Here is a 13,253-nt window from a genome sequence, read left to right on the forward strand (position 1 = left end):
GGGGGCGCGGGCCGTGCGACTACACTCAGGGGGGCGCGGGCCGTGCGACTACACTCAGGGGGGCGCGGGCCGTGCGACTACACTCAGGGGGGCGCGGGCCGTGCGACTACACTCAGGGGGGCGCGGGCCGTGCGACTACACTCAGGGGGGCGCGGGCCGTGCGACTACACTCAGGGGGGCGCGGGCCGTGCGACTACACTCAGGGGGGCGCGGGCCGTGCGACTACACTCAGGGGGGCGCGGGCCGTGCGACTACACTCAGGTTGGTTCTATTAATGGAGAACATGGGGGGGGGGGACATAATAAAATGGAGTTCAGGTTCCAGTCATGCTCTGAAGCAGCAGATCCTGTAACCCTGGCCTGGCAGCCAGGCAGTGCGTCACCTGACAAGGTCTCAAACAACGCGACCAGTCAGTAACGCACAATGGGCGGCTATCGGAAGATAATCTTCCAGCCTCCCTGCACCACCTCCCAGTGTCTGCCATGTTACCGATCACTGCTGATCGCCCATTTCGACAGAAACCCCAACCCCGGCGACGGCAGAGAGGGGCAACCGCCGGCAATGTATATGAAGCAGCCCTCATACCCCCGTCAGGAAAATGCAAAGTGGAAATGTCGATATGTTCCGATCATCGATGACCAGGGTGGGTTGTTATTTGTGCATTAATGTTTAAATGACAAAAAAGAAAAAACATGGAATCCTGCTTGTTATATTAATACAATGTAACGTTGCTATGTATTAGCGAAACCTTGATCAATCATGTCTCAATTCTAACATTAACAGACCAAAGTTATTGGGGTTTGATATGTTTAGTATAAAGATGTGAAATAAATCCTATCAAACCCCCCTTTCACACAGAGAACAAAATTATCGGGTAAAGCACTTTTACCGCATAATTTGCTGATCAACACAGGTAACTTATCTGTGCGAAAATTTACTAAAGACAAACTCGGGAGACGTTCCTCCAGTTACACCGGCACACCGGGGGAGACATTCCCCCATTTACACCGGGGGAGACATTCCCCCATTTACACCGGGGGAGACATTCCTCCATTTACACCGGCACGTCGGGGGAGACATTCCTCCATTTACACCGGGGGAGACATTCCTCCATTTACACCGGGGGAGACATTCCTCCATTTACACCGGGGGAGACATTCCTCCATTTACACCGGGGGAGACATTCCTCCATTTACACCGGGGGAGACATTCCTCCATTTACACCGGGGGAGACATTCCTCCATTTACACCGGGGGAGACATTCCTCCATTTACACCGGGGGAGACATTCCTCCATTTACACCGGCACACCGGGGGATGTGTATGTTTCTGCCTCTAAAAACTATCTAAAGAGCTAATAAGAGATATGGTAAGAACTTGGGGTATAGTTGATGGCTCTGCTGTCGGGCACCACATAGTTAAAAACTCTGCTCCCAGGATGCATCATGGGCCCCCTCCTATACCCCGCCCCCAGGCCAAGGCACTTTCAGTTATGTAACAAGCCCAAGGTCGTCGGAGGAGAAAGAGAGAGAGAGACGGTCTGGAACACCCACAGATCACATACGCACTGAAAAAAGACGGAAACTTGGTGACCAGAACACAACCCAACTGAAGCACCGAGGCGTCAGGGCGGGAGTCCTGGGGACCCTATGGACTTCGTTGAAATAGAGATAGCAAAAGTAAGTTTTTACCATCTCTCTTATTTTCAGGGTCCATAGGGATCCACAGGAGAGCTTGGGGGATGTCCCAAAACAGTCCTGTGGCCGGAGGCCAACCACACGTGATTAAAATGGCTGCCAAGGCATTGAGGGGATTAACCCTCATGCCATTGCACCATTTTTAAAAGGACAGTGTAAAAGCACACTGCACATGGTTTATAATAAACTGTATTAAAGTATATAAGTATTGCTGTAATGCACTGCAGCTGATCTGCAATGCATTAGTTCATGAAGCAACGTATATTTAATAGGCTATGCACTATATGGTTTAAATGTACATCTTGTAGAGAAAATGCACTTCTTGAATATATGTCTGTATAAGACATGACCAGCCTCTGTGTCTGCAGAAACTAGCAGGAGGTCTGATGAATAGGAAGACCTGTTGTGGTCAGTGACCTCTGGCTGGAAGGTTACTGTGTGAAGGTGTGAATGGTGTCATATAGCCAAACCCTTCAGATACAGAACTTTCTTTTGAAAAGACAATTTGTTTGTAAGAAGATCCTTTTTGATGCCACTTCTAAAAGCTGAATGTGTGAAGGTTGGGAATGCCAAACTGATGGATACTTCCATTGGGAAGGATGAATGTCATTTACTATTTCTTGTGAAATGTAATATGTGGTTAAATTATATTACTGTATGTGAGGAAACATTGATTGGTTGGGGACCACAGGGCAGACTTACCCCCTGTGGCACTGTGCCCTGAGGGAGCATAAAAGAAGGCTTCGTGCCTGGTAATATTGTAAAACCCTGTAACTTCTTTGAGGAGAAGAACTGCTGCCTTGATAAGAATTCTGTATGCTAATTATTTCCCTTCATTCGGAAGGGAGAGTCTTCTTTAAGCAATAAAACACTGTTTGCCTGACTTGTAACTCAATCCTGCGACCATAAGAATTGCGCCAAACGCTATTCCGTTCTCCGGCTCTTCTGGGTAAGAGCTCCGTGTCTCCAAGTTCAAGCCCTCTGCCAAGTTACCGTGCAGACCTGGTCCATTGCGAGGGATCAGGAGGAATCAGCTGAAACCAATCAGGGGGTGTGTCCACAGTTAATCAAACGCATACGCAGCAGAAGCGGTTCCAGGTGCCGAGGTAGGAGCCTGAGGGTAACGTAAAAAGCGGTTCCAAGCGCCGGTGGTAGAGTTTGGTGGTGGCAGCATCGCTAAACGCCCACGGCGCAGTGGGCGGAGTCAGTGACAGGCGGTCACTGACGGTGAGTAGGAGACCAAAAGCGCTAACCCGTGACCAGTGACAGCCTAGGCGAAAGGCGTCCGGTCACAAGTCCCTTCAAGGGTGGGGACACTCCTGTGCAGAAAGGAGAATCCGCTGCCCGAAGGAAGCATCCTGAGAGGCAAAAGGTGTCAAATGCGTAATACCGCACAAACGTATGTAGTGTTCACTCTAGCTCCGGCGGCAGGCAGGGCGCCGGAGCTAGAGAGGGCAACCTTATGTGTGCGCCCGAAAAGGGGGCGTGTCTATAAGACGTGTCCCCTTTTCGTCATACTTGGGGGCATGCCCGGCACTTACGGAGACCCCGGGCAGCTCCCAAGTGCTGCAGACAGGGAGAATAGATGCCGGGAGATGGAGCTACCGTCTGCTGCATAAACCCCATAGAAGGGTAAACAGTGGGAGGCGCTAAACGCCCTACCAGGGGATTAATTGCCTGTGCGAAGCATGCCCAGGGAGGCTCCTTCTCAGCACTAGTGCCAGCAGGCGACTCTGCCAGAGCAGAACGAGCAGTACACAATCCTCCAATATCAACCTCCCCCTCCCTCAAGCCTGCCCTGCACCGAGAGCATGACTGCAGGAGAGGATTATCAACCTGTCCAGACTCACTGCCAGACATACTGACCACAGGTGTATGTGACCCACCACACAGTCATTTCACAAAATATATTCAAAAACTGAAGTGCACTTCCACCCGAACAGTACTTGTACCGAGAGCGCTGTGAGAAGGAAAGTTCAGGAACAGTAACATGGCGGACAGTTAGAAGAAAAGTACAGGCAGACAGCGCTAGCAGAGGTAACATACAACGCAAGAACACCTGCACTACAAAGCACCACGCTCAACTACACAGGACCTAAAGTGCAGTAGGAAACAGTACTACATACTCTGACCTGCGTGGAGCAGAGGTATGAAGGGAGGACCCAGGCTCCGCACACTTGGAGAGACCAAGTGCCTTGGGGTGCCTTTGCCAGGGGGTGGGGTATAAAAGGGGGCCCTTGATGCATCCTGGGAGCAGAGTTTTTAACTATGAGGTGCCCGACGGCAGAGCCATTGCCTATACCCATTGCCTGGTCTCCTTTGGAGCACTACTGACCCTGCAGTTGAAAAAAACTTTTTTTTAAATGACGTAGGGGCGCGCCGCCCCCCCCCCCCCCCACAAACAAAAAGAATAAGCAGCCCCGGGCACCTCAGCCACACCTGGTTTCAAAAATAGGGGGAAAAAAAATGTGTAGGGTTCCCCCGTATTTTAGGAACCAGCCCTGGGCAAGCCCTGGTTTTAAAAAAAATAGAGGGCAAAAAAAGCCAGCGCCAGGCTCAATTCCAGCCAAGGTGTAATGCCACAGCCAGGGGACCTTTTCACCAAAGTATTATCACCCAAGCCAGTCTGCCCAAGCTGGGGATCTCAGAGGAGCTGGAACCCACCTCCACCACCCCACCCACCCCCATCCTCTCCCGAGCACGCCAGACTTAAGCTGAAGCCCGGGGATAAAGGGAATGTAAACTATTGTTTTTTACAACTGAACTATAGGTGCCAGAGGGCCTGGCCTTTGGCACTTGTGGAACTACAAGTGCCAGCAAGTGGCCGGCACCCATACCCCCCTCTGTAAAAAAAATAGACAAAAATCCACAAGACACGCACACACCGTAGACTTTACAATTTTCTTGCACACCTACCACACTCACACACTTACCTGCTGCCAGATGTTCTGTCCTCTTCTCAAAGTAGAAATCCACAGCTGTACCTGTGCAAAAAATAAACATATACTCACCTAAGTCCTGGTGCAGGTCTCTGTAGCATCCAGTGGTCTTGCAAAAATTAACAAAACGAGACCCCGGACCATTTCAGTCATTTAGTGATGCACGTGTGACCACAAGGGACAGGGGTTTGCAGGTAACAATACTTTTTTGCAAGAACAGGCTAATTAGCCCAATCACTATTCAGTGACTTTGTCATTAAGTCTGCAATTGTATTCACATATTTCTTTATATGGGGCCATACCCAGGGATTGTTTTTTATGCTATATGTCCAATTATTATTGATACATTTGTATCTCATTGTTATTATTGATGTGATGTTTTACAAATAAATTAGTATATATTTCTATGGACAGACTGATTTGAGTGTATTAACTATGGCCTCCGTCCTCTGCGACTGCCTGATCTTTCTATATGAATCTATGAGGGCGACTTCCTCATACAGCCGCACTGAGATTGAAGCCATTTTTGTAAACTCCTACAGCGCCTGGGTTTATTTCTGTTTCCAATCATGTAATCTCACCCTTTTACTCCAACCTTCTCCTACCCTTCCTCTCCCCTTCAGATAAACTTGCCCTCTCCTACTCTTCCTTCACCCCGCCTCATATCCTTCTCTCCTACTTCCCCCAATTGTTCACTCATCACTTTTATTTCCTTTCCCAACATCACCCTCTTCTCTCCCCTAACCTAATTATCTCCTCTTCTGCCCTAGTCCCAAAACCACGCACTCTTCTCCTCTTCCCCGCTCTCCCAAATATCACTCACTTTTACTCATCCCTACCTCCTCCCCCTCAACCTACTGTACTTTCTCCTACTCTTCCTTGAACAATCTCCAACCTCACTCTCCTATAACCATCCCAACCTCCTCCCCAACCTCACTCTCCTATACCCATCCCAACCTCCTCCCCAACCTCACTCTCCTATACCCATCCCAACCTCCTCCCCAACCTCACTCTCCTATACCCATCCCAACCTCCTCCCCAACCTCACTCTCCTATACCCATCCCAAACCTCCTCCCCTCTCCTATACCCATCCCAACCTCACTCTCCTATACTCTGCCCAACCTCCTCCCCAACCACACTCTCCTATACCCATCCCAAACCTCCTCCCCTCTCCTATACCCATCCCAACCTCCTCCTCAACCTCACTCTCCTATACACATCCCAACCTCCTCCCCAACTTCACTCTCCTATACCCATCCCAACCTCCTCCCCTCTCCTATACCCAATCCCAACCTCACTCTCCTATACTCATCCAAACCTCCTCCCCAACCACACTCTCTTCTACTCTTCCCTATTTAATCCTGATCCTCACTCTATTCTACTCTCCCTGCCTCAGTCTTCTACTCTTCCCCACCCTTTTCTACTTTTCCCTACCTCCTCCCCAACCTTACTCTCCTCTACTCTTCCCTGCTCATTCACCCCCCAACATCACTCTCTCCTACTCCTCTTTGCTCTCCCCCTCCTCAACCTCACCTACTAATTTTGCATTAGTTATTATTTTTGAAGCTAAAAAAAAAAAAAAAAGTCTCAAAAACAGCAGGAATTACTCCCTACAATCTTACACACAAAACCACATGATATTTACACAGGCATTGAAGAATGCAGAAGTCCTAGTCATCTTCATCATCATCAGCCATCCAAAATAAATACAGCTTGGACAATTACGTGAACACACAATCACTGTTCTCAGCCTACTACAAAAGAAAACCTGTCCCCCCGCCCGTACCACCTCTCAGGTCTAAACTGACAAAACTAACTATATTACGCAATGTAAAGTAGGGATGTGCAGGCTCGGATAGGTTCGAGTTTGCACGTTGAGTTCGGACTTTTCCCTCCAAAAAAACGGAACTCAGAAAGAGGCTAAACGTCATCTTACATGGACGAACATCATCATTTTTGGAGGGAAAAGTCCGAACTCAACGTGCAAACTCGAACCTATCCGAGCCTGCACATCCCTAATGTAAAGTGGTGTATGTCCAACTCAGTGCTTATCGGCCATATGTATTTATCCATCCTGGCAGCTTAAGCGTCTGTAAAAGGCTCTGTCAGGGATTTTCCTGGCCCTACCCCACTTTGTGCACGGTCCACTTGGTTATACTCTACTTAAGGAGTGGGCGAAAAGCAAATTGTTACCTCTATGTTACCTATGGTCGACAAAGAAGAACAGCAAAGCAGTGATACAAAATAAAAGAGGCCCCGTCACTCATCCCCTATCACATTTGGTTGTTACTGAGCGTTTTCACAAGACTTTCCACTGGAAGAACTGACTGGGTCTCTCTCTCACCAAGTGCGGCGCTATACCATCGATGCCCGGTACCCTGTCCCTCTCTTACACAAGGCTCGGGGGGTACCCTGTCCCTCTCTCATACACACACAAGGCTCGGGGGGTACCCTGTCCCCCTCTCATACACACACAAGGCTCGGGGGGTACCCTGTCCCTCTCTCATACACACACAAGGCTCGGGGGGTACCCTGTCCCTCTCTCATACACACACAAGGCTCGGGGGGTACCCTGTCCCTCTCTCATACACACACAAGGCTCGGGGGGTACCCTGTCCCTCTCTCATACACACACAAGGCTCGGGGGGTACCCTGTCCCTCTCTCATACACACACAAGGCTCGGGGGGTACCCTGTCCCTCTCTCATACACACACACAAGGCTCGGGGGGTACCCTGTCCCTCTCTCATACACACACACAAGGCTCGGGGGGTACCCTGTCCCTCTCTCATACACACACAAGGCTCGGGGGGTACCCTGTCCCTCTCTCATACACACACAAGGCTCGGGGGGTACCCTGTCCCTCTCTCATACACACACAAGGCTCGGGGGGTACCCTGTCCCTCTCTCATACACACACAAGGCTCGGGGGGTACCCTGTCCCTCTCTCATACACACACAAGGCTCGGGGGGTACCCTGTCCCTCTCTCATACACACACACAAGGCTCGGGGGGTACCCTGTCCCTCTCTCATACACACACACAAGGCTCGGGGGGTACCCTGTCCCTCTCTCATACACACACAAGGCTCGGGGGGTACCCTGTCCCTCTCTCATACACACACAAGGCTCGGGGGGTACCCTGTCCCTCTCTCATACACACACAAGGCTCGGGGGGTACCCTGTCCCTCTCTCATACACACACACAAGGCTCGGGGGGTACCTTGTCCCTCTCTCATACACAAGGCTCGGGGGGTACCCTGTCCCTCTCTCATACACACACACAAGGCTCGGGGGGTACCTTGTCCCTCTCTCATACACAAGGCTCGGGGGGTACCCTGTCCCTCTCTCATACACACACACAAGGCTCGGGGGGTACCCTGTCCCTCTCTCATACACACACACAAGGCTCGGGGGGTACCCTGTCCCTCTCTCATACACAAGGCTCGGGGGGCACCCTCTCCCTCTCACACAAGGCTCGGGGGGCACCCTGTCACTCTCCCTCTCACACAAGGCTCGGGGGGCACCCTGTCCCCCTCTCATACACAAGGCTCGGGGGGCACCCTGTCCCTCTCTCACACACGGCTCGGAGGGGGGCACCCTGTCCCTCTCACACATGGCACGGGGGCCAGTCACCTCCACCTCTGCGCACAACACGCTGTATAACATTGAAGGTGTTAGGACAGGATGAAGCCTCATTGCTAGAAGAGGATACGTCACCATCACGTCCCCTGACAGGAGCACATGTCTGTACGTTGGCGTTTTATTTACACAGAGCAGCTACGCAGGGCACAGCATTATACAGGGCACAGCATTATACAGGGCACAGCATTATACAGGGCACAGCATTATACAGGGCACAGCATTATACAGGGCACAGCATTATACAGGGCACAGCATATGATAATGCATTAGGGTGCAGCGTAAGAGACGGCAGAATAGCTACCGCCCCCACACAACATGTTACTCTTCCCCAAACCCCGGGGTTACCCCCAAACATCCCCTCATGTCGCTCACCTTCAATGGAGATGACGTGCTCCCGGATCTGGTTCTGCAGGGCTAAGTCATCGACTCGCTCAATGAGATCGTAAATGGCGTAAATATTGGGGTGCACCGACTCGAAGCGCTGGATCTCTGCCCTGATGGCCACCGAGTTGGACAGGACATAAGGGGGGGCCCCGGCTGCCTGGGTCGCTGCCACCTGTCCGGAACCAAACTGGGGACCTGTCCCAAATTGGGATGAGACGGAGGCACCGGAGACGGATACCTGGGAGGTGAGGGACGACTGAGGGCTCCCCGACAGGCCAGGAGGGGGGAAATTCATGGTGTGACGGGAGGGATGAGGGGTAAATAGCCAGGGGGCAGATACTGGGGGGGGGCAGCAGATGGGGAATGGATGGGGCAGATACTGGGGGGGGCAGCAGATACTGGGGCAGATACTGGGGGGGGCAGCAGATACTGGGGCAGATACTGGGGGGGGCAGCAGAGAGATGCTGGGGGCAGATGCTGGTCAGGCAGGTGATGGTGGATGGGGCAGATGCTGCGGGGGAGGGCGGCACAGGGGGATCAGGAGCAGACCCGGGACATTGGGGGGTCGGCGGGCGGGAGGGGAGGTCCCGGGGTGGGTGGTGTCCGGTCTCCGCCGCTCTCTGACTGATAATAACGGAGCGGTACCCGGGAGCGCGCACTCCCACACACAGAGCGCGGGCACGGCACCGGCTGCGTCACCGCCTGCGTCACCCGCACCCCCAGCCCCACACAGCGCCACTTCCGGCTACACAGAGAGGAGGACCCCCACCACCCTCTCCATGTACACAGTCACCAGCACCGGGACCCCGGGTCACAGACAGAGAATCCCCCCACACCCCGTACTGTCACCACAGGAGACCCCCATTACCCGGGTAACCGAGATTCCAGACACAGAGACCCCAGCCCCACCTTCATGCTGACAGACCCCACTATAGCCCCCATATTACTCACAGTGCCCCCCATACCGACAGACCCCACAGTGCCCCCCTCCCTCCATACTGACAGACCCCACTATACCCCCCATATTACTCACAGTGCCCCCCATACTGACACACCCCACAGTGCTCCCCTCCCTCCATACTGACAGACCCCACAGTGCCCCCCTCCCTCCATACTGACAGACCCCACAGTGCTCCCCTCCCTCCATACTGACAGACCCCACAGTGCTCCCCTCCCTCCATACTGACAGACCCCACTATACCCCCCATATTACTCACGGTTCCCCCCATACTGACAGACCCCACAGTGCTCCCCTCCCTCCATACTGACAGACCCCACAGTGCTCCCCTCCCTCCATACTGACAGACCCCACTATACCCCCCATATTACTCACAGTGCCCCCCATACTGACAGACCCCACAGTGCTCCCCTCCCTCCATACTGACACACCCCACAGTGCCCCCCTCCCTCCATACTGACAGACCCCACAGTGCCCCCCTCCCTCCATACTGACAGACCCCACAGTGCTCCCCTCCCTCCATACTGACAGACCCCACTATACCCCCCATATTACTCACAGTGCCCCCCATACTGACAGACCCCACAGTGCTCCCCTCCCTCCATACTGACAGACCCCACAGTGCTCCCCTCCCTCCATACTGACACCCCACAGTGCCCCCCTCCCTCCATACTGACAGACCCCACAGTGCTCCCCTCCCTCCATACTGACAGACCCCACAGTGCTCCCCTCCCTCCATACTGACAGACCCCACTATACCCCCCATATTACTCACGGTTCCCCCCATACTGACAGACCCCACAGTGCTCCCCTCCCTCCATACCGACAGATCCCACAGTGTCCCCCTCCCTCCATACCGACAGACCCCACAGTGCTCCCCTCCCTCCATACCGACAGACCCCACAGTGCTCCCCTCCCCCCATACTGACAGACCCCACAGTGCTCCCCTCCCTCCATACTGACAGACCCCACAGTGCCCCCCTCCCTCCATACTGACACACCCCACAGTGCCCCCTTCCCTCCATACTGACACACCCCACAGTGCCCCCATCCCTCCATACCGACAGACCCCACAGTGCCCCCCTCCCTCCATACCGACACACCCCACAGTGCCACCCTCCCTCCATACCGACAGACCCCACAGTGCTCCCCTCCCCCCATACTGACAGACCCCACAGTGCTCCCCTCCCTCCATACTGACAGACCCCACAGTGCCCCCCTCCCTCCATACTGACACCCCACAGTGCCCCCTTCCCTCCATACTGACACACCCCACAGTGCCCCCATCCCTCCATACCGACAGACCCCACAGTGCCCCCCTCCCTCCATACCGACACACCCCACAGTGCCCCCCTCCCTCCATACCGACAGACCTCACAGTGCTCCCCTCCCTCCATACCGACAGACCCCACAGTGCCCTCCATACCGACAGACCCCACAGTGCTCCCCTCCCTCCATACTGACACACCCCACAGTGCTCCCCTCCCTCCATACTGACACACCCCACAGTGCTCCCCTCCCTCCATACTGACAGACCCCACAGTGCTCCCCTCCCTCCATACTGACAGACCCCACAGTGCTCCCCTCCCTCCATACTGACAGACCCCACAGTGCCCCCCTCCCTCCATACTGAAAGACCCCACAGTGCTCACCCTACAAACTCAGACCTCGCAGTGCCCCCTAATACTACCCACAATGCCCCCCATACTGAGATCCCACAGTGCCTCCCCTCCATAGTAACAGACCCCACAGTGCTCCCCCGCCATACTGACAGACCTCACAATCCCCTCCCATCATCCTACCCACAGTGCCCTCACATACTGATAGATCCCAAAGTGCCCCCTCACACTGACAGATCCCACCGCATACTGACAGATATCACAGTGCCCCCCTTACTGGAAACCACCACAGTGCTCCTCCCCCATTCTGGAATAAACCAGATTGCCCCCATACTGACAGTGCCCCTTTATAGTGACAAACACCACTGTATAACCCCCTCCCCCATACTCATAAACCACAAGTGCCCACCCCCTAAACTGACAAAAAACACAGAGTCTCTCCCATACTTCTAAACCCCACAGTGGACCTCCTTCAGAGTCGGTCGTAAGAGGCCGCTCGGTCGTACACATCCGATGTTTCCAAACCACGCATGCGTACGGTTAGTTGTGCGCATGTGCGTACGAGACCTTGCGATCCAAAATGCTGTCGATTGTACGGCTTACGAGCAGGAAGTGGCTTCCGAGAGTTGATTGACATGAAAGGCCGTTTGTGGGTGTTGACGGGGGTGGTGGTCTAAAAACGCAGGCGTTCCTCACTGTTTTCAGGGCGTTTTAGGGGTGTACATAAATTGTTACGACCGACATAGAAGGCCAGAAGTAGTAAAACATCACTCTGCGAGCAGGTTCGAGGCCTGGCTGATCGTAGATCTTGGGGTTGAGTATGTTCTCTCTCAAGCCCCAGAGTACAATCGATACTATCGAATGTGACTGATGTTATGTTTGATGTTTCTATTTTGTGCCACACAATGCAAGCAGCTAATAATCGTTTGTTGTTGCTAATAATACTGCTAATTGGCTTGTAATTGATTCAGTTACATTTGCATTAGAGAATAATAAGAATAAATGATTGTCATGGTGATGGCTTATTATATGTTTTTTTTTTCCTAATTTTGGGGGTAATTTGCATTATTTAGCCGGCACCAGTCTTTGCAAATCCTATGCTTTATCAATACCTTTATTAAACATGTATATTTTGCATTATTAAATAAGACATGATTTCAGTTGTTTCTTTTTTTTTTTTGGAACAAGAATATTTAGAATATTTTTTTTTTAAGCATTTGTCAGCATGCAAATAAAAAAAAATGAAATACAAATAAATGAAAACCAAGAGAAAATTAAAAAAAAAAATAGGGCGGAGATGGAGGCATTGGTGACTAGAAATATGGGGACTGGACATCAACGGGAAGGTTCAGATAGCCAGGACTATTTTCTTCGTTTGGGACGGCTCAGCTGAATAGGCTTTTTCGGAAAAGTCGACTGGTGTGTAACACGCTGACTGGCCGGAGCCGGATAGAATTGACTCTGGCCTAGGCATAGGGCTTGCCATACTTTGGGGGGTGGCTGTTGGGCTGCCAGAGATAGTGGTCCTTGGAAGAAGGGAGGCTTGCTCCATCATGGCAATTCTGTTTGCCTGCTCCTGGGCATCTGCCGATCGAATCAGGGCCCCAGCACATGTCTCCAGGGCCTCCGCCACCCTCAGCAATCTGCCATCTATCCTCACCAGAGTGGTCTCCATCCTCAGGAGAACAGAGTTTTTATCCTGAGTTTGGTCGACCAACTCGGTGAGGAGAGACAATGCTGGGGCAGGTGGTGACCCTGGAGTTGGCTCCACAGGGTCCCCAGATGGAGAAATTGGCTCATCCCCTGCAGAGCCTCCATATGTGCTGGGCCCAGCTATGACCTCAGGAGCAGGCACTTCCTCCTCGGGTTCTGTAAAGAAACAGAATTATTAATCAATTTTTTCTGATATTTTTATTTTTTTAAAGTTTTTGCTTTGGGTGTGTTTGGTTAATTCAAAAAAATTACCTTACCATGTGGAGCGTTAAAGTCGGCCATGTCAGTGCCCATGTTGGA

General features: G+C 52.5%; 1 protein-coding gene across 5 annotated transcripts in view; it reads right to left on the bottom strand.

The window, feature by feature from the left end:
* LOC148436261 (arf-GAP with GTPase, ANK repeat and PH domain-containing protein 3-like) overlaps positions 1-9,379 on the bottom strand; it is a 281,879-nt gene extending 272,500 nt beyond the window's left edge. Inside the window, exon 1 of one of the 5 annotated variants that reach the window (XM_088465112.1) lies at positions 8,652-9,379. In XM_088465112.1, coding sequence (XP_088321238.1) covers positions 8,652-8,958 — 307 coding nt within the window. In that variant the 5' untranslated portion in view covers positions 8,959-9,379. The remainder of the gene's footprint in view (positions 1-8,651) is intronic. The other 4 variants (XM_088465115.1, XM_088465113.1, XM_088465114.1 and 1 more) reach the window with 4 other exon arrangements.
* Between the last annotated feature and the right edge of the window lie 3,874 nt (positions 9,380-13,253).

The sequence above is a fragment of the Taudactylus pleione genome, unplaced genomic scaffold, assembly GCF_031769625.1.
Source record: "Taudactylus pleione unplaced genomic scaffold, aTauple2 ptg001851l, whole genome shotgun sequence".
NCBI classification, from domain to species: Eukaryota; Metazoa; Chordata; class Amphibia; order Anura; family Myobatrachidae; genus Taudactylus; species Taudactylus pleione.